The sequence below is a fragment of the Falco peregrinus genome, chromosome 2 (genome assembly GCF_023634155.1).
Source record: "Falco peregrinus isolate bFalPer1 chromosome 2, bFalPer1.pri, whole genome shotgun sequence".
In the NCBI taxonomy this organism is placed as follows: domain Eukaryota; kingdom Metazoa; phylum Chordata; class Aves; order Falconiformes; family Falconidae; genus Falco; species Falco peregrinus.
Window position 1 is genome coordinate 88,525,866 of NC_073722.1, and position 22,796 is coordinate 88,548,661.

The following is a 22,796-nucleotide window of genomic DNA, read 5'->3' on the forward strand; positions in this document are numbered from 1 at the left end:
CCGCGCTGCGGGGCTCCCCCGCTGGCCTGCGGCAGCCAGTCCTCACGGCCGGCCGGCCAGCTAGCCGGTGGGGCACCGGCGTGAGTGGCTCAGCGCGCGTCAGGGGCCTCACGATCCAGAGGGCCTTGCCCTCACCCCCGCACAAAGGGCTTTAGGCTTTTGGTAACTCGTGCTGAAGCCGCCGCTTGCTCGTGGCTGGAGCCAGGAGCTTCCCCGGGCTGTGCGGGGCCGTGCCAGGCCACTGGGAGGAGCGCGGCGGCAGTGGTCAGGAGTGCCCTGGGCAATGGAGGCAGCATTTTCGCCCAGCTGTCGAGGAGGGGAGTGGAATGTCTCTGCTCGCCACAGAACCGTGTCAAATCTACTACAAAACACCCTGCGAAAGGATGGTCTGATAAAGGTCTGCATAAACCTGACAGCCTCTACTGTTCTGCGGGTTATGCTGTCCAGAGCTGCCAGCGTGCTCAGGAGGCAGGTCTGATGTTACAGCCTTGCCAGTTCCCGACGGAGTGGGCCTGGTGTTGGGTTTACTCAGGGGAATGTTAAGCTGTCATCAGAGCAGTAATGAGCCCTGAGATTTCCCTTTAAGCCCTCAGTTAATGGGAAATGAACTCATGGAGGAGGCAGTCTTTGTGTTTTCCACCACCTCCACCCTGACTGTCCTTTGATGAAGAATAAAACCCAGGTGGAAGATGAGGGGACAGGATGGGAGGTTAAAGCAACAAACCGGGGGAGAGAGGGGAGCAGACAAGAGACAGGTGGGCACCCATGAGACCAGGGGATGGGCTCCTGAGCACCCCAGGTGCTGCGGTGCTGAGAGCCGCCTCTGACCTGGCTGCTCTGGGGGGAAGGAGAACCCACTCCAGGTCAGAGCTGCATTAGGGGTCCTGGGAGTAGAGTCGAGGGGAGAACTTGGACCTTGAACTGCAGCAGTATCCATAAGCTTGGCTGTATCATTACAGGCTTTTGCTGGGAGCTGGAATGGATGTGAGGCCTCTGGCAGGTGAGAGAGCTGAGCTTATAGGGAAAGACAACTCATCAGGGCCAGGAGCTCTGCCAAAGGCTGCCCATATTCATGTGGCTATTTCAAATGTTCCACTGCTGCAGCTTGACCATTCAGTATGCCACAGAGCTCACAGCCCCAGCAGAAGGGGCAACTGAGTTGAAGAACTGAGAGTGAATGAATAAGAAGTGAAATAAATGAATAAATAGCATGCTCCTTTGGATGAGGGACTGGAGGTTTTCCATCTGCTCTCACTGCCTGCAGGCAACACCAGCCAGAAGCTGAATTCCAGCACTGTGATTCCTGCCCCTACTTTGTTTGAGCCAAGGCTGGAGATGAACACTGCGAGCCTCTCTGCTGGAAGGAGGTCGTCATCCTGGAGCTCAGTCTCACTAGCTTCACAGAGATGAGAATCCAAATGATAAATCTCACCTATTCCCTGTGGAGGATTATGTGCAAATCAGGTACTGCATGAAATCTAAAACCAAAGTTATCAGTTTCTCATTTTTCTTTTTTTTCCTTGTTTGCCAGCCAGAGCTGGAGAACTCTACTTTTCCAGGCTTCTGCTTAAGGCCTTCTTTTCTATCATTCATGGGGGAAGGGGGAGAAGTGATGAAATGCCTTGGGAAGCTCACCATCTTGCACTGAAAGAGGCCAAACAAATCTCAGTGACACCCCAGTTCCCAGGATTCTTTCTGCCCATGACCTCACTCCCTTTGGAGCTGAGCCAAGCTGACTTCATGCACTACAGTATGCCCAGGGGCAGCTTCAGTCTTTATTACAATCCTTGTCAAATTTTATGGGTTTTCAGAGTTTCATCCTTCCCACAACTTCACATCAACCTAGCCACATAGCTTAGCTCACTTTATACAGCTTTATAGTAATGCTGACACACAGCCTTCTATAAAATCATGGAATCTAACTAAAAGCCTCAAAAAAGAAAACCCAAACTCTTTGTCCCAGCTGCAAGAAGGCATGAGGGACTGCAAAACCAGAAACACTGCTCAGGAGTTTCTTTGCTGATTTCCTCCTGCCTTGTCCTGTTGTCCTGCCCTGCATGGGACCCAAAGCAGATGTAAGCACAGGTCTGAGCAGCAATGACGTACCGTTGCTGCCTGCTGTCTTCTGGGTTCCCCTTCCTTTTGGATGCAGTTGAATTCATGTCAGCGTCCAATATCTGTTTCAAAACCATCAGAAACTCAGAGTTTCCATAAAAATATGTCTGATGCCCAGACTTCATTTTAGACCAGCTTTGAAAAGGGTCTCTGGGGGCTCTTGGAGCTGCCTGAGGAACTAACTGGAAGAACTCCCATCTGTAACCTTTGCTCAAGTCACTCACTGGAAGAACTGAATCATGATGGTACCAGGGGCAACTCTCCTTTCCATACAGTATTTACCCATCCTGCATCTGCAAGCTTAGTGATAGCAACCTTTTGTACTGTAAGTATTTACAATCCATGACCAACTCGCAAGAAAATATTCCTGGAAAAGAAGGACTGGCACATATTGCACAGCCACCACTGTGGATTCATTTGGCTTTTGTTTTAAAAATATATGTATTTCCTGAAAGGGAGTGGTGTTGCACATGCACAGTGACAGACCACTACTGAACCCTCCTGTTACCTCTGGGTTTTTTTCCCCCATTTCTGGGGTCATTTTAAGGAATATGCAAGCATCTGCCTGGGTTTGCAGGTAAGCTTAACCCTGCAACAGAAACTCAACAGCTTCCTCTCTCGGTTTCTGCAAACCAAAATAGCAAAGAATCAGAAAACAAAGAAAAAAGCTTTTAACTCTCCCCATGAGTTGAACAGCACATAAACCTCAAGAAGGCACATGAGCAAAGATAAATGGGCTGTTGCAGCATTCATCCCTTTTGTTTGTAGTAAATTATTGTGTGTAATTCATGTTTCCTGTCCATAAATGCCAGAGGAACTTGAAGACATGGAATCCATTCTAATTTAGTAAAGACAAAAACAACTCCTTTTGAGCCCATCTGGAACTTGTTTTTATCGTAATTGTTTTGGGCTCAGTAATGAGTTCAAGATCTAACTGCCGTCACTAATTGTTTCAAGAATAAACAGATGCTTTGTTTAAAGGCGGCAGCTCCCATTTCGCCCAGCACAGCACTCTCTCAGGTCGCAGGATGAAAGGAGCTGTGCGCCATGTCAGCACAGGCCTTAATGAGCATTGGCGCCCTTGCCAGGGGTGCTTATCCCCATCAGCAGCTGGCGGGGCAGGAAACCAGCCCCCAGGCATGCAGTGAGTGTCCAGTTGGTGACATGTGCCCTCTGTTCTTTAATCCCATTGCCATTTTGTTGTAAAATAGTTGATGACCTTTTGCAACGTATCCTACTGTGACAAGTCATACCTGGCCTGATGATACATAGGCATGTCCTCCAGCTGGGCTATAGGACACCCAATGGAGAGAGTTCATTCCATAGCCACCTAACCCTAAGCCCCTTGGCTCGAGTAATGCTCCATCCCGCTACAGTACAGTCCCAGTTCTTTTCTTCATTTGAAAACAAAGATACCCCCACTGCCCACACTGAGAGACTCCCTCACCAGGATATGAGACTATGAAAGTTCTGTACAAGCTCTCACCCACCCTAGTGCTCCCCAGGACATTCCATGCCTGAGGTCCGTGTTAGCCCTGGTGTAGAAGAGGAACAGATTCAGAAAGAGCAGTGCTGCGCTCCCTAACAAGTGAGCCACAACGGCCAGAAGGCCCTTACTGGAAGGTTATTTCAGCTCTCAAACTCAGTCCTCAGTGGAATGGACGACAGGTGCCAAGAGCTCCAGATCCACCACAGAGTAGTCACTGAGTTTCTGCTCCAGTTTTGGAAACAAGGCTCCATGAACCCACTGTGCATAGATAAGCTGTGTAATCCTAACTGCTTGAGGCATTTGAAATGTTTACTTTTCAATGTTTAATGGCCATATATAAATTCTTTCTCCTTCATTGAAGGATTTCCTGTCCCAAATCAACTAAATCTACCGTGTGATGACTGAAGTCAGGAGAAAGTGAATCATACAGAGTTGGATAGTTTTTTTATTTGTTTGTTTGTTAGAAAGAAACTAAAGATAGCACTTAGAGCTCAGTCCTCCAAGGACCTGTGGTTTGTACAGGGTTTGCTGTAAATCAAAGTTTATGTTATTTTTATTTCCTGTGTTTTTTTAGTTCAAAGATACAGCTTTGCATCTGGCATATCATGAGAAAGATCTCACCTAAGTCTCTTTGAGTAGAGCCTGATCACATTTCCAAATAAAGCCCCTCTTCCAAAACAACTTCTGATCATGAGTTGAAGACATCAAGCAAGAAAACGTCTGTTTCTTTGCACAGTTATTTTTTCCCAGCACTTAATCATTCTTGTTAAATTCTTCTGCCTTGTGATCTGTCCTCTACACTCTAGGTCACCTCCCACAGCTGTCAGTGAGGAATATCCTTCAAGGGCCTTTATTTTGTAACATCCATTTCATAAGCACTGTGGTCAAATCAACAAGAGAACTGAAAAACAATGCTTGTTTCTTATAAAAAGAGGTCTATGTTCAGCTCACAATAGCAGCACATACAACTGAGCATGCTGTCAGCCCTACAAGGAGTCAAAAATGGTATTTATGCTTTGGTTTTCACCAGAAGGGGGACTATGTGTCCTAGTCCAGGTACCTCTCAATAAGCCAGGAGACAGCTCTAATAAGAAGCTCTATCTGAAGTGGGTGTTAAATAAGAAAACAGGATGAGTCTGACACTCTGACACTGCTACACATATCTTCCTCTCCTGTGACAGCAACATTCAGTGACATTTACTGCCATTTGGTAGAGTTTAAATGCTCTTCTCTTACACACAGAAACCGATATTTTGTTCAGCCAAGCCATTTGTTCTCTCTGGCCTTCAGGTCGCCCAGTTTCAGCTAACTGCCTGCATCAGTGTCTGATGCAAAGAAGGAAGGAAAGGTAATAGTTCAGCCACAGCATGACCTACAGTTCACAATGGATTGAGAAAAGCATATTTCAATTATTTTTAGTATTTTGGGCTTTCTCAGTTTTTCCAAAGAAGTTCTATTGCTTATCAGGAGGATGAAAATGCAGACTGCTGATCCAATGCACAGAACACAGAGCTGTTCTAAAATCCAAAAAATCCTTGCTGGCAAGGAAAACCAGCTAGTTCCCTCAGCTATAGCAGCCCTCGTGTCCTCAGAGGACTCATCTCTCATGTATCTCCTCTGGTCTGGAAAGTATCCCAGTGACTCTGTGCGGTAGCAGAAGCTCCGTCAGCATTGGGTCGCTGCCCTGAGAAACCTCCACGATGAAGCCCATTTCCTGAAGTTCTTATACAGTGTCTAGAACTTACATAAATTGTGGGTTTTTTCTAAGGAACATGAGTGAACTGCTGGAACTGAGAATAGTGGTGTCACAGCAGGGCACTCATTTCCTACAAAGAAAATCCATTTTAACAGCTAAGTTCCATAAACATTGTTTTCAGCATAAAACCAGCAGAACTGCTGGACATTTCTTGAGAAAGCTTCTTATTTGTAGATGATGTTATTTGTCTTCTGTATCCTGAATGAGTCCTGCAAGAGTCAGGACAAGCAGACAGAGGTATTTTGTACTTTACTGTGGTGGTCCTCACAGGAAAGAGAGAAGGATTTATAGAAATAGCCAGGCTAAAGCTTGGGAGTGAGCCAACAACTAGCCAGGGAGCAGCTCCAGATCTCTTCTTTATACTTTATATACACTTTATAGTGTAGTGTTTATAGGGAGACTTCATCCTGTAGATCCAAGCCTCACAGGTGGAAATGGGTCTGCTTCTCTCCTCTTGCAGTGTAATTGCAATTGGTCCAGATGATCCTGGGTTAAAAAACACTCTAAAACATAGGAGCCTCTCAGTGTATGCCAGATCAAAGAGCATGTGTTGATGGTCTTTCCTAATGGTAGGCAGGATTACTACTTATTCCTGCAGTCAGATAATTACAGGCAGAGACTGACATTACATTCTCCAAATAACTCCTCTCCCATGCTCATGGCATCATATTTCACCTTGATTATGACAGGTTTGAGTTCAGTGAAAAAGTATTTGAGGGAAGAGGGTGGTAGGTCCCCACAGTGGTGCTGGAAACCTGCTGAGTTTATGTGAAGGCATCCAGAGCCAGGAGTTTGAGTAACTGCAGTGCGGTGGTTATACCCTGGTGACGGACCCTGAGACTGGAGGCTTCTCATCTACACCAACTGTGATTCTGAAATTGTGATCATAAGGACTGAACTTTGGGAATGCTGGGGGTTTTAAGGTGCAGCAGGAATCCAGTTAGAAACCCAACCAATGTGAACATCTGTCAGCCCAAAAGCACATCATATAGATGCTATGTAGGAGGAAAAAAAATTATCCATCCACTCATCAAGGTGGCTATTACTAGAAAAAACAACCTCCAGGAACACCCACTTGCAGCTAGCCAGATGCACAGACAGATTGAGCCACAGCAACAGCCAGTTTATGCCCTTTCTGGAACAGGGGGGCTTGTCAACAGCCTGTGCCACAATCCATGGTATCTCACTGCCTGCCCACAGGACTTCGCTCATCTCCTGGAGCTGTCATAAGTTCACCTGCTATTTCCCTTCTCTGACCCAAGACTGCCTTGCTTCACTTCATTGCACAGCTTGCAAGCTCTCTGGTTTAACCCCCACTTAAAAGCACTGGGTATGGGTTTTAAAGAGAGAGAAGGTGGCTCCACACAGTTCAGGGAATGTAAAGGTGAAATAAGGAGAGACTTGAGGAAAGCCTGTTGGGAGGCCCAGCAGAAGATGCAAACGCATCCCCTGACAGCACCTGCCCTTGTGCACTGGTGTCCAGTGCCTCTAGGATTTCCTTTGGACTGTGTTGAATACTGCCTTCATCTTCTGTTAAATAGAAGAATGTACACAGATTTGCCTTGGAAAAATAAGACAGTGCAATGGTCTAAGCAGGAAGTCTTCGACCAGGTCATTGCAGAAAGATATATTTCTATGTTTGACTGCAATGAAAATGAGACAAATGGATCAGATTCATGGTACTCAGGCCTAGGGAACAGATGGAGACTAGACTGCCTGGGTGAGCTGCATTCCTTTGCCTCTTATCCAACCAAAGACATGCTTTGACATGTCGGCCTCTGTCTAAGGAGCTAGAAATGGAATAATCCCCACCTACCTCAAAGGCTCCCATGACAAATCTCAGTGACTAGAACAACCAGTGACACTCCACCTGGTAGCCACAAGCTGAAACTCCTGTACACCATCATCTGAGGGGACAAGGACCTGCACTAGGTGGTTCCTGCTTATAAGATGCTAGGAAAAAGGAGAAGGCCCTTGCCTAAGACAGCATATGTGTTTTTTTCCCTGGAAGAAATCTATTCAAACCTGATCTTATTCAGAATAGACAGCAGGAAAAAAATAGAACTTCTGTTCTTGAATGTGTTACTGTTCTTGATACATGCTGCCTAAATTATACATCAGTGACTGTTAACTTGTACAGTATTGTCTGTTTCCCCAGTGAACAAGTTATTGTTTGGGAGGCCATTATAAGTAGTCCTCTGACCCCTGCCACACACCACAGGCAGCACTGCTGTCATGTTGGATTCAGAGCCTAATCAGGCAATTTTGTACTTCTCCTGCCACTTAGTGGCTGCAGCTGATGCAGCATCACATCCCTACTCACACATTCCTAAGAGAGTAATTCTGAGATGTGGAAGAGGTTTATATTTCCATTCAGGTGTAGTAAAAACTGAGTAGGGACAAAGAGGTGTTCTAAAAAAAAAAGTTTCAGTTATTTTGAATACTTTGAAATCTGTCAGACCCCTAACAAATTGCACTGAGCAGAATGTTAAAATACCATGATTACTGCTAAAGGCCAGATATCTTGTGAAACAGCAGCTTTGCTATTACTACTGGCAGTGCAATATGCCTCCATCTCTACTAGGGCCCATCTCTAGGATTCATGAGGATACACCATTTCTCACTCCCGGGGAGTGCCTTTCTATTTCACAGAAAGAAGCAAGCCTGTCATTGCAATTACTACTTCCTTGCTGTCTTCTGTAGCTTATATGGAAAAGGGAACCACATCTGGAACAATAAGCAACTACCAGATGAGCCAAACCCATTGCACAAGCCCTGTCAGCTACTCTGTCCTGATTAAATGATGGGTGATTAACAAAGGAAGAGTATAAAGCTCACACACTAGTGAAAGATAAGCCAAAAAAACAAAGATGAAAGGTCACTGAAGAAGCCACTATTACAGCGGGATTAAACCTTTTCAACTGATTAGAATTTAGCTGGAGCCACTCGGGTAGAGGAGGGGCTTCTACTGCACAGAGTTATTTAATTTTTAACCAAGATTTTAAAAAAGAACCCAAGTTTCAGATTGGTACTCCCAGGGTTTGACATAAATCCCTTGTATAAAGTCTCCTCCACCATACCTCTGTGATGGTTAAGCTTGGTTGATCCCTTAATATCACCCAAACACAAAACCAGTTATAGTCCTTGGTGTAATCAGCACACACAGCCCTACCCGTTGCCCTCAGAAGGGCTCTTCACTCTCTGAAGCTGTATAGAGAACAAGGCTTAAAGAACTGCAGGACAATGCTGTGTGAGACGGGGTGACAACTCAAAAGGAGCTGAGAACATTTTGGTCAGATACTCATTCTTCCCCCAGCAGCTTACTCTCCCATGCCCACCCCAGCACTAGGCTTACCTGCAACACTACATATTAGGTAGATCTATTACATATCACATAATATGCACTTTAATATAATATATAATGTAATACATATTATGTATTATGCACTTCAGAAGCAAAAAAAAGTCACATGGCATGTGTAAAAGCAAAGCCCTCAGCCTTTTGTGAAATGAAAGCTAGAGATAATTGGTGACAAAATTGAGTGCTGTAAGTGTTGCTGTTTGCTCCATGCCAGGCTACGGAGTGGGAAGAAAACTGCAGCCTTCTGTGCACCCATGTACAGTCCTCTTGTCAGCAACAGCTGGAGTGCCTGTATGTCACTGGGACATAGACAAGAGTGCAGCAAAAAGGCTTGGCATAACAAGGGCTTTGAAAGGTTTGTGATTTGTTCATTCCTGTCACTGACAAGACCAAGGGAAATAAGCTGTTTTGTCTCTCACATTCTAGATTAGGTTCCAGGACAAATACAGTCAGAAAAAAAGCTGTAGTTTACTTCTGCTTTGATCACACTTAATCAGACAAGTGCTACTGGGCACCTGTGCCAGATGCTTTCAGAGGGAATGTATGCCATAAACCATACTGGACTTCAGTGGGATTTACAGCTCTGGATCTTTCTGAATCACTTCCCCAAACTGTCATGTACTTTCGACAAAATTAATTGAAATGTCTTGCTAATGAACATGCAGCCCCATTTTGAGAATGTAAATCAGCTGGCAAAATACCTGCCAAGTCAAGTGTCTTATCCTAATGTAATGGGTGACTAAATACAAATTCCTATGCTGGAGATTTAAATAATCCTTTAGAGCACTGCTGAGAGTACCGGCAGCTTTGGCAGACAGAGGAAAACTACCAAAGAGGATGAACAAGCTGCAGAGACTGGTAAAAAACATCTATTTTACTATTATTGTTGACAGATGATTTTTTTAATTTCAGTTTTTATAAGGCTTTGTAAGTACTAGCAGGCTCTTGTAGAATTATTTCTCCAACTCATCACAGTCCTTGAGATAAAGCTGACAGCCTAATGGCTCTCCTGGCAGTTGCACACCACCACTGTGGCTGGGACAACAGTGCGGAAGCTGGGTGTTAAGAAAGGTTTGGGAAGGTCACCTTGTAAATACAGGTCAGCTCTGAGTACAGACCTGTTTGGTGGCTCCTGGAGGAAGCAAACCATTTTCCTTTAGCTGATGGCCACAAGAGAGCTCTGTGATAGAGGCCCGGAGAGGGGATGTACTCTATACATAAAGCAGGATAATGAGCAGAAGGAGTGTTACATTCCTAGGCATTGTGATTAAAAAAAGACACGTGCTATTGCAGAGAGAGGAAATCTCCCTCACTTGGAGAACTAGAATAACTGGGAAGAGCAGAGATATCAGGTGCACAATCCTTAGCTCAGGTCTCAGTTACAAGACAGGGAGGTGGTGTAGCTAAGGAAAACGCAAGCGAAACATACCCGCTTCTAACTGGGACAGGAGAGAGCTTGGCCTTTTCTTGCTTCAAGGCTGGAACAGTCTGGCTTCACTTCTGTCCTCAGAGAATGTCCTGTCTCAGGCTGGTATGGAAGGTATTTATGATAAAAGGCTTTGAGGAAAGGAAAAATCTAAGATTATTTGAATTTGTGATGTTTGAGCTATTGCAAGACTAGGAAAAACTTTCCTTTTCTCTGGTAGATGGCTCTGTAAGAAGAAAATGAGCACGTACAACAGGAAAAGCTCACCAGCTTCGGGTTATCCAAGTTCTTCTCAGGGTCAATGAGGTCCATATTCATCTAGCAAAACACAATCTAACCTGAGGTGCCCTGCGCTAGCTGGTGAACAGCCAAGCCTGAGCACGGGCTCTTCATGTCATTCATAGAGCTGTTCCAATGGGAGGGGTTTGCAAGCAAGGAGCTGGCAAAGGCCATCCTGGCCATGGGCCACCCAGCACATTGTGCAGGAGGTGTCAGGCTCCAGCAGCTCAGAGTGGTCTTGAGACCTGGGTGGGATAGTGCTCCCAGTCCAAGGACACCATGATGACATAGCTTGTCAGTCACAGGATCTCGCATGCAGATGGGAAAACCAAAGGTACAGGCACAGAATAAGTGTGAACTGACAAGGATGGAGGGGGGAGAGACCAGCCAATAGGGTGGTGTGGCTGCAATGAGGAAGGGATGTTCACTGGTGAGGTCAACAAGGAGACATTATGCTGCTGACATTCAGCTGTGTTCCTCTACAGAAGCTGTAGGTCAATTTGAAGGCAGACTCACATAGGAAAGTATCCAGGCAAGAATGACCTGAGGCTTACAAACATGACAGAGGAGAAAAGATAAACACAACTGTTTAGAAAGTTTCTACAGTGTCCCCAGCTCTCCACAGTTAGCCCCAGCGTTGTTCTCATGTGGACCACCCATTTATACTATAACACTCAGGGCATCCTACTGCAAGGGGAAGAAAGATGCATGTTTTTGCTTGCAAGCCTGCCAGTGAGCTCTCAGTTACCATACTGTGTCAACCAGAACAGCTGGTTCTACAACCTTCAAAAAGTCAAGAGACCTCACTTTTATACCAACACCCTGATATCCCATGATGCTGCCTAAAGCAGCCCCATTCATCTGCCTGTGCTTCCAAAAGCTTAGCAGCAGTGTTAGGTGGCAATAAAAGCAATGGGCAATCCTGATGAATAAATGACCTCAAGAAGACTAGAACATGGCATAGGACCTACTGTCTGCCACATATTTCACCTATATCATAGTACTGAAGATGTACAAAATATTTTGACTGAATACACAATTATAGACTGCTAAACACAAGAACATGTAGGAACAACTGTGTAATGAGAAAGTTCAACAGAGAGACATTGTCTGCTCTGTACATGTGAGGCAGCATACGAAAGGCACTCTATTTTAAACTAAAATATATGTCATTACCATGAAAAGGTAGAAGATAAAGCATGCTAATGAATCAGAAATGCACTAGATATAAATGGCCATGAGAAACCCCCCCATACCACAGAGAAGCTCCGTCCAATAGAGCTTAGCTAGAAATGAGGCAGTAGTCATTAAAATTTGGCAATTCTTCTTGAATAATTCATCAAGTCAGTACAGGTTTTTGTAATAAATTGAATTAATTGAAGCTATAACACCATTCTCTGCCAATATTTACGGTTTTTGCACTGACTTTTTGTAAGCGTACACATTAAATATTAAACCATAGACGCTTGCAGGCCTTTGCCCCAAAACAGTCCCAAAATCTTTATGAATGGCAATGAATTATTAATACTTTCCTGCAGCAGAGGGAGATAGTTTTAAAATCGTGTGTGTGTGTGTGTCTGTCTCTTTGGCACCTCCCATTTTAAGACAACATTCACAGCCTATTTTAATACTCAAAGTATGAATGGACCAAATGTCTGTTGAGCCATTTTGTTCTATGGAAGGGAGCCATCGATTTTCTGTCCATCTTCTTCAGCTTCAGAGCAAGATCCTGATACTGACAATATGTGCCGCTGGGATTGGAGGTACTTTCCAATATGGTTACAACATCTCCATCATCAATGCTCCAGCTTCAGTAAGTACCACTAGTCTGAGAGCTTCCTCCTGAGACAGACACTGCCTTAATGTTCTCAGTCTGGCTATAAACCATGGCCTGCTACTGAAAATATGCAATCTGCTAATACTGAGGGTGAGAACAGAACGATGTGTTGTTCCCTCTGTATAGTTCACATCTGAGGTACAGGACTTTGTTGTCAAGAGCCACCCTTGAGCAGAACCTAGTGTCACAAGAATTTATTCAAAAGCCTTGTTTCAATTGTTTTAGCAAATCTAATTCTAAACTTCTCCGATGTCCAACTTGCATCCTTTGAAACTGACTTTTGCCCTTAAATTCAAAGTTGGACCCATGAAATACATTTTTAATTATCCAAGATAGCTACATACAGATACAAATGAAGCACAACTTTTCAACAGCTATAGTTTTACACTCTTAACCCTCAGTTAAAAACACATCTAAGAGCTAGAGGCCATTTCAACCAAAGGTTTGGAGGCTTGAACACAGAATAAAGATATATTAATAAAGAAGACTTTAGATTTCTCAGTGTCCTTCATCTCTGTGTCATGGTTATGCAGCACTGTGCTTCCCTCTCAGTACATCCAGATGTTCATGAATGAAACCTGGCTGGAGCGCACAGGCGTTCCCCTTGAGAGCAACATGATACTGCTGCTGTGGTCTTTCACTGTCTCTGCATACCCTCTGGGAGGACTCACTGGGGCTGTTGCTGCTGGGCCCATGGCCATCATGTTGGGAAGGTAAGAGGGTGCTGAATTTTAAGTTCAGCTTTGCAGTTTCCATTAGTTCAAGAGGAATTATGAACTCTACAGCACAATACCTACTGTAGTTAAAAATTATGAAAACAAGTTTTCTATCACAGATCAGTCTTCCATTAACATTCTGAGCTGGCATGGAGGAACCACCTGGTATAGCAGTATTTCATGTCTCAAAACCCAACAGGAACAGTTCTTTTCCCCCCATTACCTTCTCATCATAGTCTGACCCAGCTGGTGCTACAAGGGTTTTAGATCAACTCCATATCACAGTAACCACCCACATAATCACCATCATTTTTGTGCCCAGTTTTCTGCCATCCTTTTAAATAGGAGATCATGACAGAGCAGACCAAGGATTTTTCTTCAAAATGAACTGTGTGAATTGGTAGAAATGATACTGGAAAAACAGAGGGTACTTGCAAAGAGCAGTTGTAACATCCCAAGTCCTCATGTCTCACAGGCTGTGTATCCATGTTTTTGATGGAAATATTTCAGGAGGTATAAGTATCTGTCTTTCCTTACCTATCCTTCATACGCAGCTCTATCCCCAGTTCTCTTCAGAAAAAAATGCTTAGTGTTACTAACATAAACTAATAGGAGGTTAGATTTTTGCCCCACTCTTTGTTGATCCCAAAATTTGTGCTATCACTTCAGTTTGTTCCTCTCATATGATGAAGCAGGCACCGTTATGTTTTTGGATGGGGCTGTAGAGGACTGTCTCCCATGGCTCACTTGTTTCATGGAAAGGATATGGCTTCTTTATCCAATGAAAAGAGGTTTAGCCTTGTACTGCTTTGGAATAAAATCATCCCATCACGAATAAGAGAAAACAAGACTGACTTCTGAGGAGTAGGTAAGGCAATGAGTTGGAACTAGGGAGAATTACTGGCTATTAAGGGTCAGTAGAGCTCTCAGGCTTTTTTCATGCTTTTGAACAGAATTCCTCCTGAGACACATGAAAACTTTCTGACAAGAGTTTCATAAGGATCAAACTATTACATGAAAAATCCCTGTTTCAACAAATTAGCATTTTCAGATCAAAATGCACATGACTTACTGAAGGAATACTCGTCTCCATTCAAATGGGAAACTGTGAGTGCGAGAGCCAGTCTAAAGTCAGCACTGCAAGGACACCCTGTGGTCATGCTGGTAGTTGGAGATGACTCTATATCAGCCATGCAATTTACCTGTCAATGCTGATTCCTGTTTTCACATCAAGACACCAAAACTGCTGATCTGCCGCCTGCACGCAGACACCTCATATAGGGCTTTAGGTAACCAGGATGTTCTGTGCTGGAGCTGAGCAGCCCACCTTGAGCTTCCAGGCATAGCAGGTTGGAGCTGCCATGTGAAATGTTTTATCTGATAACTAAACCTGACACACATGTGCTCACAGCTGTGTCTTTTCTCTCTGAAGGAAGATGTCCCTGCTACTGAACAATGTCTTTGTGATCATAGCGGCATTCTTGTCAGGATTCAGCCGAATGGCAAAATCCTTTGAAATGATTATGCTCAGCAGATTTTTCACTGGAGTTAATGCAGGTATGGCAACATGAGAAATGTAACAGGACAAACATGATAACAATTATCAATTAGAAATAGAAGATATTTAAATACAAACGATCCCAGACATTAAAGCAATTAATCTTCTAGTCTGACCACACGTGTACACAAATGAGGAAGTTGTAGATACAGATTTTATATTTTGCTTCTAAAGACTCTTTTCTAGGCAGGCTTTTTTTGTGTATTACACATGTGAGTATCTGTGTGAACTCTGCATGCAGGGAAGGGAGCCCTGGGTGAAAATGAGCTGGAAATTGAACCCTATCTGCTTGTAAGAATGTTATCAGTCACTCACCAGCATGAGCACCAACATTAAAGCTTTTATAGAAGTTCTTCCAAGGAATTAATGATTGATACAAGTGACTTAAAATATGATCTTCCCCTCAAAATGGGGGACTAGAGGGAAGTATCACTTACAACCTTGGATTTGGTGCTGAAAAGACCATAGGACTGAGGCCCTGACAGGTTTCAGTTTCCTGTAAGTATGGAAATCTATGTCTAGCAGCTTATACAATGAATAAAAATGAAATTGAAAGTTTGGGTAAATAATAAGCACTGGTAGATAAGACATCACATGGTCTGCAACAGAAGGGTCCAACTGGCAACCTCAAGAGGTGACTGACTGCATTTGAACTCATCTCTCTACAAGCTGAGGTCAGCATTTTTCTGCTTTGGCCAGGTGTAAGCATGAATATTCAGCCTATGTATCTGGCGGAAGGCGCCCCAAAGAAGCTCAGAGGAGCTGTGGCCTTGACCTCTGCATCATTTACAGCCCTGGGGTTGGTGCTGGGGCAGGTTGTTGGACTCAGGTAATGTAGAGTGAGAAGCCCAGTTTATACTTACTGAATCTTTCTTCTCCTTTTTTTTTTTCTTTCTTTCTTTTTTTTTTCTTTAGTACCCCTCTTTTTTCTTTCTTTTCCAGTGCCCACATGCAGCAGAGGATGCTGGGCTCTTGCCAGATTGCAAAATGTACTGTGCGAATTATGGTGTTTTTTTCTCTAGGGAGGTACTAGGAGGGGAGGAGAGCTGGCCATTCCTTTTAGCTAGCAATGTGGTGCCTGCCCTGATCCAGCTCATAGCTCTGCCTTGGTTCCCTGAAAGTCCCAGGTACCTCTTGATTGACCGTGGAGATAAAGAATCCTGCATCTCTGGTGAGTTTAAGGTGACTGTTAACCTCTTACTGAGCATGTGAGATCTGCTGACTGGGCAGATAAACAGTGAGAAAGTGGACTGATATTAGAATCATAGAATCATTTGTTGGGAAAGATCTTCAAGTCCAACCATTAACCCAGCACTGCCAGGTCCACCACTAAACCATGTCTCTAAGCGTCACATCTCAAGTCTTTTAAATACTGCCAGGGATAGGGACTCAACCACTTCCCTGGGCAGCCTGTTCAAGGGCTTGACAACCTTTTCAGTGAAGAAATTTTTCCTAATACCCAATCTAAACCTCCCCTGGCACAGCCCGAGGCCATTTCCTCTTGCCTTATTGCTTGTTACTTAGTTGCCAGCTGAGGTTAAACCACCACAATTTATATGAACAACTGCAGTAACACTGAATGCAGATGAATGTATGCTTTTGTGGACAGACTTGGGCCCCAACATTTTGAAAATGGTGCCACAACTTTTACATGTAGGAAGTGTCATATTAAGTTCCAGTTATGACCACTTCCTCCTTCCAAACTAAAAAAAATAATAATCTAATCTTATTTTTGATCTATTGGGGTAATTGAAAGGCATCTTCCTGCAAAAGATTTTTTTGCTACAATGGTAGGGTCAAAAGGTGGGACTTGTGTCCACAATGGCAAATATGTTTTGTAACTATGAAGTGAAGTAAATGCTGGTTGAAGAGCTCATGACCAAATCTGAAGCTAATTCATATTAAGGGATTTGCTTAGATTTGTAACATACAAATCCCCATATACAGAGTGGCTGGAATTAGTTTCCAGGAGATATGTGCTGTGTACCAAGAACATCTTAACTGCCTGCGTTTCCCAGAGAAGTCACTTGAGATCTGAGTCAGAAACATGGCTGCTGAAATAGCACTGGTTGGAAATATTCTCTTGTCAAACAATGGTGAGGAATTTGCACTCCCTTTCCCCCAAATCCTTCAAATGGCTGCACCACAGCTGACCATCTCTGTGAAGATAACACCATGATCACAGACTCTGTCCTACAGCTTTCTGCAGCCATCACTTGCTGCTCAATCCTTCTCCCTGCAAAGCAGGCAAATTGAAGGTGAGGTTCAGAGGATAAGAGGTTCCCTTGTCCTTGCAGCACTGCAGAAGCTCAGAGGCAACAGTGACCTGAGTGCAGAGCTAGAAGAGATGCTGGCTGAACAGGCTGCTGTTAAAGGCCAGAAAACGAAGAACCCTTGGGAGCTTTTCCAAAATCCAGCTTTGAGGTGGCAGCTGATCAGTATCGTTGTGCTTAGCAGTGCCATGCAGCTCTGTGGGAATGATTCGGTAAGCAGCCTGGCAGCTACAGCCATCAGCAGCTGTGCTGTATCGCAAGACATGGGTGCAAGCTCTTGGGTTTAACATTCCTGCTGCAGGAGAAGAATGAATAGTGGTCTGCCCTGCCTGTGAAAATCTTCAAGCCTCAGATGCTTGGTTCCTAAAGTACACCTGTGCATTATGGCAAGATTCAGAGGGACATTGTCAAAATAGGCTGTATGACAGCACATTAGTCATTCTGTGTGTGGTCCTTCAGGAAAAACAATGGGATGTATTTTCAAATGTTTTCCCTTACTGCTTTCTCCTCTCTTCTCTCCCCAGATGTATTTTTATGCAGCTTATGTGTTCCAAGAGGCTGGAATTCCTCAGGAAAAAATCCCATATGTTGTAATCGGCACGGGGAGCTGTGAACTGATCACGTCTGTCACTTGTGTGAGACTCTTAATGCACTCTGCTGACATGCAGACTCTATTGACAGTGAGGAGGCTGTTAATTACAGATTTTGGATTTACATTGCTTTTCTTGCCAAGGAGGCCCTTCACGCACAGCAGTCAGCACTCATGTCCAGACAGGTTATTGCAGAGGTATTTTGTCAGACACTGCATCGTCATCACTGTCTGAAATCTCTAAAAAGCATAACTCTTGCTTCATGTCAGTATGGATAGTGTCAGAGTTTAGGCTGCAGCTGGAACATTCTCATCCCTTCTGAACATTCTTCTTGCCTGACTCCTGCCAGCAAACTGTTTCCTTTGACTTTTTGTTTGCTAAGAAGTGGACAACTTCCTTAAAGTAGTTGTAGAGGGAACGAGGGATGGAGTATTGAAATGGGGAGAGGGAGCAGGCAGGAAATATAAACACAAATTAAATATCTTGCTTTATTTCACTCTGTTACTTTGTGCAGAACATGATTATAGACTACGCTGGTCGGAGGCCACTGCTCCTGGGGGGTTATATCTTTATGGCAGGATGGGCCATAGTCTTCATGGTGGCTCTGAGCCAACAGGTAACAAACTTTACTTCATTATCTAAGTGGGATGGAGTTGAGCTTTGCCTTTTATATGAGTGGGGTGATCAGTGGTGGCAAATAAGTGTAAGTGCCCTTATTGGTTTTCCATTGGTCTCTGTGGCTGTAGACTCAGATTAGCTGGATGCCTTATCTCAGCATGGCCTGCATTTTCGCCTATATCCTGAGCTTTGGAATCGGACCAGGTCAGTTCCATCAGCATTTTTGCTGAAACTTTTGGGTATTGCAGGGGCTTGGAACTGTGTGCAAGCAGCTTATGGAAACTCTCAGGCCCTCTTTAGCCACAGCGCACTGAAAGGAATGAGGCAGTTTCTGCCAGCCGTTTTGAACCATTTCTCTGGGGCTTGTGTGCCTCTCGTATGTCAGTGTTGTGCAGGGACAGTCTGTGCCATTCTCTGTGTTGTCGCTCCTTACAGCCATCTTGTGATGGCACTTGGAGGTGATTCTTGTCTTAAATGGACAAGGTTTTGATTTGCGGCCCAATCCATTAGGGCTGTAGACGAGCATTTCTAATGCTTCACTTTAACCCTAGAGATTGACAGCTGTGTCATCTGATTATTTACTTGCAGATACCTGCAAGCACAGTTTCCACAACTATTTTTTAGCCTATTAACATACATTTTCTTGGCAAAGTCCATTAGTTTCTGTGGTTGTGGGGGCAGTACACAGGCTGTGTGTATGCAGATGTTTGCAGGGTGTGTGAATAGATGTGAGGCTCTGTTTGCTTACATGAGTTTGAAGAAGTCAGGTAAAGAAAAGAATCAAGCTGCCAGTGTCACATGCCATGTGAGCTGGCAGTAATTTCTTGTCCCAGTCCCTACAGTGCCATAGGGTTGAATTAATTATAAGCCATTCTTACAGTTGGGTCCTGGTGAGAATAATATGGATTACAAAACCTTTCCCAGAGTTCATTCTAACATGAGAGAGTTTGACTAATTAGCCAGTTCTTAATATTTAACCTATAATTTTCCCACTGCAGTTAACCTCTATTACCACTTGTATGGGCATTGTTGACTCATGAGAATAATTTACTGTTCTCATATACTTCATGTTGGGTTTGCTTGTTAGTATGTGTTCTCTTGTTTTTAGTATAATGTCAACAATATTAACAACTTTCTTGCCATTTCTTTTTCCAGCTGGTGTAACAGGAGTTCTGCCCACAGAAGTTTTTGATCAAATGTCCCGGCCAGCTGCCTACATGATCTGTGGTGCTCTGCTCTGGTTCAACCTATTTCTGGTTGGAACAGCCTTTCCATTCATTGTGGTGGGTTCCCAAGGCAAAGCAATCAGCTGCAGCTCTTCAGTGTTTTGTACAAGGAAGAGGCTGTGATAGTGATCAGGGAAATTAACAGGGCCTGGAATATCACAAGCTGGGGACACACAGCAAGATAGCACTGCCATGAAAAGTATCTTTATGAGGAAAATGGTCAGAACTCCTCTAAATCAAACTTCCCTTATGTTCTCTGTGATGATTTCTGATGTGAGGCTGGAAGCAGATTGATTTGAGGCATGGATGACTGATAATCCTTTTTTGTCCTCAGCTGAATACAGCTGGGGCTAAAAACATCATGTAATTCCCCTTGGCCAGACCCTGTCACCATTCCCTAAGGTGATTCCTCAAGCGAAAGGGAGCAGAACTCCACAATATCCAGTTCTGTCTTATTTCATACTGTAGGGCCCCATTCTATACAACTATATATAGAGAGAAAGACAGAAAAGAACATTTTGAAATACTCTTCTTGCTATGTCAAATCTCTCCAAATTATGCCAGGGAGCTATCACATCCAGGCATGTGAGGCCCTCTCTAGGGTGCACAGAAATACGCCCTAGGTGAAGTTAGTCCGTGCAGGAACGAGGATTAGTGGCCTATTTCTCATTGTACAGAATGTTACCAACACTGTCTTGTTTTCTTCCTCCTCCTCAGAAAAGTCTAGCACATTTCTGCTACGTCCCATTCCTTGTGGTCTGCGTCTGCACTGCACTCTATGTTGGGTTTTTCCTTCCTGAGACAAAGGGAAAGTCCTTCCTGGAAATCTCGAAGGAGTTCAAGAAACGGAACTTCAAAGCTCAGACCCACGTGGTTTTTTATAAAGGCCCTGAAGAGATCAAATCCACCATATTGTAGCAGAAGAAAGGAAGATGGTATCTGGGGGAAATTCAGCAGTGGATATGTTCCCTTGCAGGGACACAAAGAGAGAAGTAGGGTTAGAGATAATATATTACTCTTAGGCTCACCTTGAAAAGATGTACTTGAACTGATAAATTCCAACAGAAGTTTTAGTACTAAGTAACACATCCATATTTTAGAATCCATATTAGAGAGTGACAGAATGATGCCTTATTCTCTTACCATCAAACACCACCATGCAATGCTTTATCAAGTATCTTCTAAATTGCCTCTATGTTTCTCCTCCACCCAAATAGTAACTTCCACCTCTAGAAGCCTTTCCTTCCTGGCCCCTGAATCTGGGCTCTCTAACGCAGAAATTAATATGATTAAATTCTGGTTTTGGACACCAGATGAAATTCTTAGTACCTTGTCTTGGTGCTCCCGTTGTTTCTGTTATTAAGTGATTTCAAATAGACCCCTACTTGTTGAGCAATAGTAAGTAGTTAATTATTTTCAGCTATAAAACCATGTGACAGATAGATTAAGAAGAAAGCTTCTAGTACTTGCTAAGTGGCTTATACAACTGACTTTTGGGCATTTTTTTGCAGACTGTTCACGTCTGCGTTTCTTCATGGCTTGTTTGTTGTCTTCCAGTCCTGTGTTGTGAAGCACAAGTAATTCTCTAGTCCAGTTTGTATAGCTCTCACAGACACTGCTGGTGCATCTTGTAGGGTTTTACACCTGCACTCTGCTAACACAAGAATGTGGTGAGGAGCTCTTATGGCAGCAGCTTATTTTGCATGTGGAGATTTATATTACAACAGAACATTCTCTATAGTATGTTCTTGTTGTCTTCATGGAGCATATTGGAAGAGACCCAGATGTGATACTGCTTCTTTTTAGCTAACCTGGTACAGAACAGGGCAACATTCCTCATTTAGTACTGCCTTTCACAGGCACTGGGCTGACTGGTGAGGTTTCTTACAGTTTCTTCTCAAAATCCTAATCAAGCCATCTCTTTTTGCTTTGTTTGTATGAAAGTCACAGCACTGCTGAAGGTTGCAGAAAAGAAAAACACATACATTTCCAAAATACGTAAAGTTTCTTTCAGCATATTTTTTAACTACATTTTTAAAAAAACACAGCATTTTTGAATGACAAGGCTGTAAAGATTTCTGGAGTGTATTATTGTCATGCTGGACATGAGTGGAGCAGCAGATGTATTTCTCAGAAGAGGAGTCTGTGCAGGAACTATCTTTCAGTACCTAAGGTTTATAACATAGGAAAAATAAAACTAAACTTTTGTTCATTTGTGGTTGCTGCTATTTTAAAAGTCATTCATGTACAGACGTGGGCAACAGCAGGTATCTCTCCTCTTGGACAACACTGAGATTTTGAAATACACAGCATTTTGAGACAAGATGATCAAGAGCAGGACTCCATGGAACTTGGAACTGCAAAAATAATTTTCTTTTCTACAGTTTGGAGACAACAGTGAGAGGCAGATGCAAAGAATAAAACACACAGTCAAAGCAAAAAGTGCTGGTATGCTCATGATTTTCAATATCAAAATATTCTGTCATTCCTTTGATGGGGATCAGAGAAAGGACAGGAGACAGAAGTGAAGAAAGAAGACAAGGCAGTAGAGAAGATGCAGGCAAGGAAGGCAGGAGATGGACTGAATAGACTGCCTGAGCAGAGGGAGAGGCCTGACACTGCTGGGAAGTACAGGGCAGAGAAGAATTGGTTAAAACTGGGCGAAGTCCTCCAATGTTCAGAGGTCCTCACTTTGGCCACCTTTGTGGCTACTCCCATGAGTCAATATTGTGCCTTTCCCCAGAGCCCTGGAAGGACGGAGACCATCTGTACCTGACAGTATGAAACACACCTGTTCAGAAATGATACACATTTACTTGACTTCCTGAGTTCCAGAGCCAGTCCTGCAAGTATATGTGTCAGAAAACACTAATTCCAACTTCCAGCATTTTTTCTGACTGTTGCCTGAAATCAGGTGTCTTTAGACTGATTAAGCAAAGACAAAGACTGGTTATATTTTAATTGGTCTAATTGGTTACATTTTAATTGGAGCATTTAACAAGTTGGTTACTTGTTACTGAATAAAAAAACCTTCAACTGAAAAAATACATGACACTTGTTCAGGTCAATTTTCTTATCATGTGAAGTGTTAGGCAAAAATACATCTTGAAAAGTGATCCTTGGAGACTCATAGTCCATATTATTGTTTACAAATCAAATAACCATGCATTGTTGGATTGATTAATAACCATCAACACCAGAGCAAAATAGTTACTGCTGCTGTCCTCAAACAATGCTCCTCTTTACAAGCTACCTCTCACTTCCAAACCAACTGGGGTTGGGACTCTTCCAGACACTGAAGACACACAGCATCCTAGCCTTGGGACCTGCCGAGTGCAGCCACTCACCAGGAGAAGGAATTTTCCTCTAAGCTATTTGAATAACTTATGAAAGCCTTTTAACAGAACCATCCTGGAGACTGCTAGATAAAGACACTCTTTAAGAATTATGGATAAAAGATGTAATTTATTTATTTTACAGTCAGTATTAAAAGCTGACATTCAACCCTTCTAGCGTCTACCATACATTATAGGGACACAGACTTGAACTTTC

The 22,796-nt window shown here is 43.5% G+C and overlaps 1 protein-coding gene across 1 annotated transcript; it reads left to right on the forward strand.

The window, feature by feature from the left end:
* The first annotated feature begins 9,478 nt into the window (after window positions 1–9,478).
* Window positions 9,479–20,827, forward strand: SLC2A11 (solute carrier family 2 member 11). Its single transcript, XM_005233264.3, has 12 exons — window positions 9,479–9,579; window positions 12,141–12,239; window positions 12,816–12,976; window positions 14,412–14,536; window positions 15,237–15,366; window positions 15,560–15,708; window positions 16,835–17,022; window positions 17,335–17,445; window positions 17,915–18,016; window positions 18,147–18,222; window positions 19,174–19,301; window positions 19,962–20,827. The coding sequence occupies exons 1-12, from the start codon at window positions 9,559–9,561 to the stop codon at window positions 20,160–20,162; spliced, it is 1,491 nt and encodes a 496-aa protein (XP_005233321.1). The 5' UTR covers window positions 9,479–9,558; the 3' UTR covers window positions 20,163–20,827.
* The last annotated feature ends 1,969 nt before the right edge of the window (window positions 20,828–22,796 follow it).

What these genes read in the sequence shown, in the direction of transcription:
- SLC2A11 (XM_005233264.3), top strand. Translation starts at nt 9,559, where the DNA reads ATGAACAAGCTGCAGAGACTG. An exon ending in TGAACAAGCTGCAGAGACTG is followed by an intron (nt 9,580 to 12,140) that starts GTAAAAAACATC and finishes CATCTTCTTCAG; the next exon opens with CTTCAGAGCAAGATCCTGAT. An exon ending in TTTCACTGGAGTTAATGCAG is followed by an intron (nt 14,537 to 15,236) that starts GTATGGCAACAT and finishes TGCTTTGGCCAG; the next exon opens with GTGTAAGCATGAATATTCAG.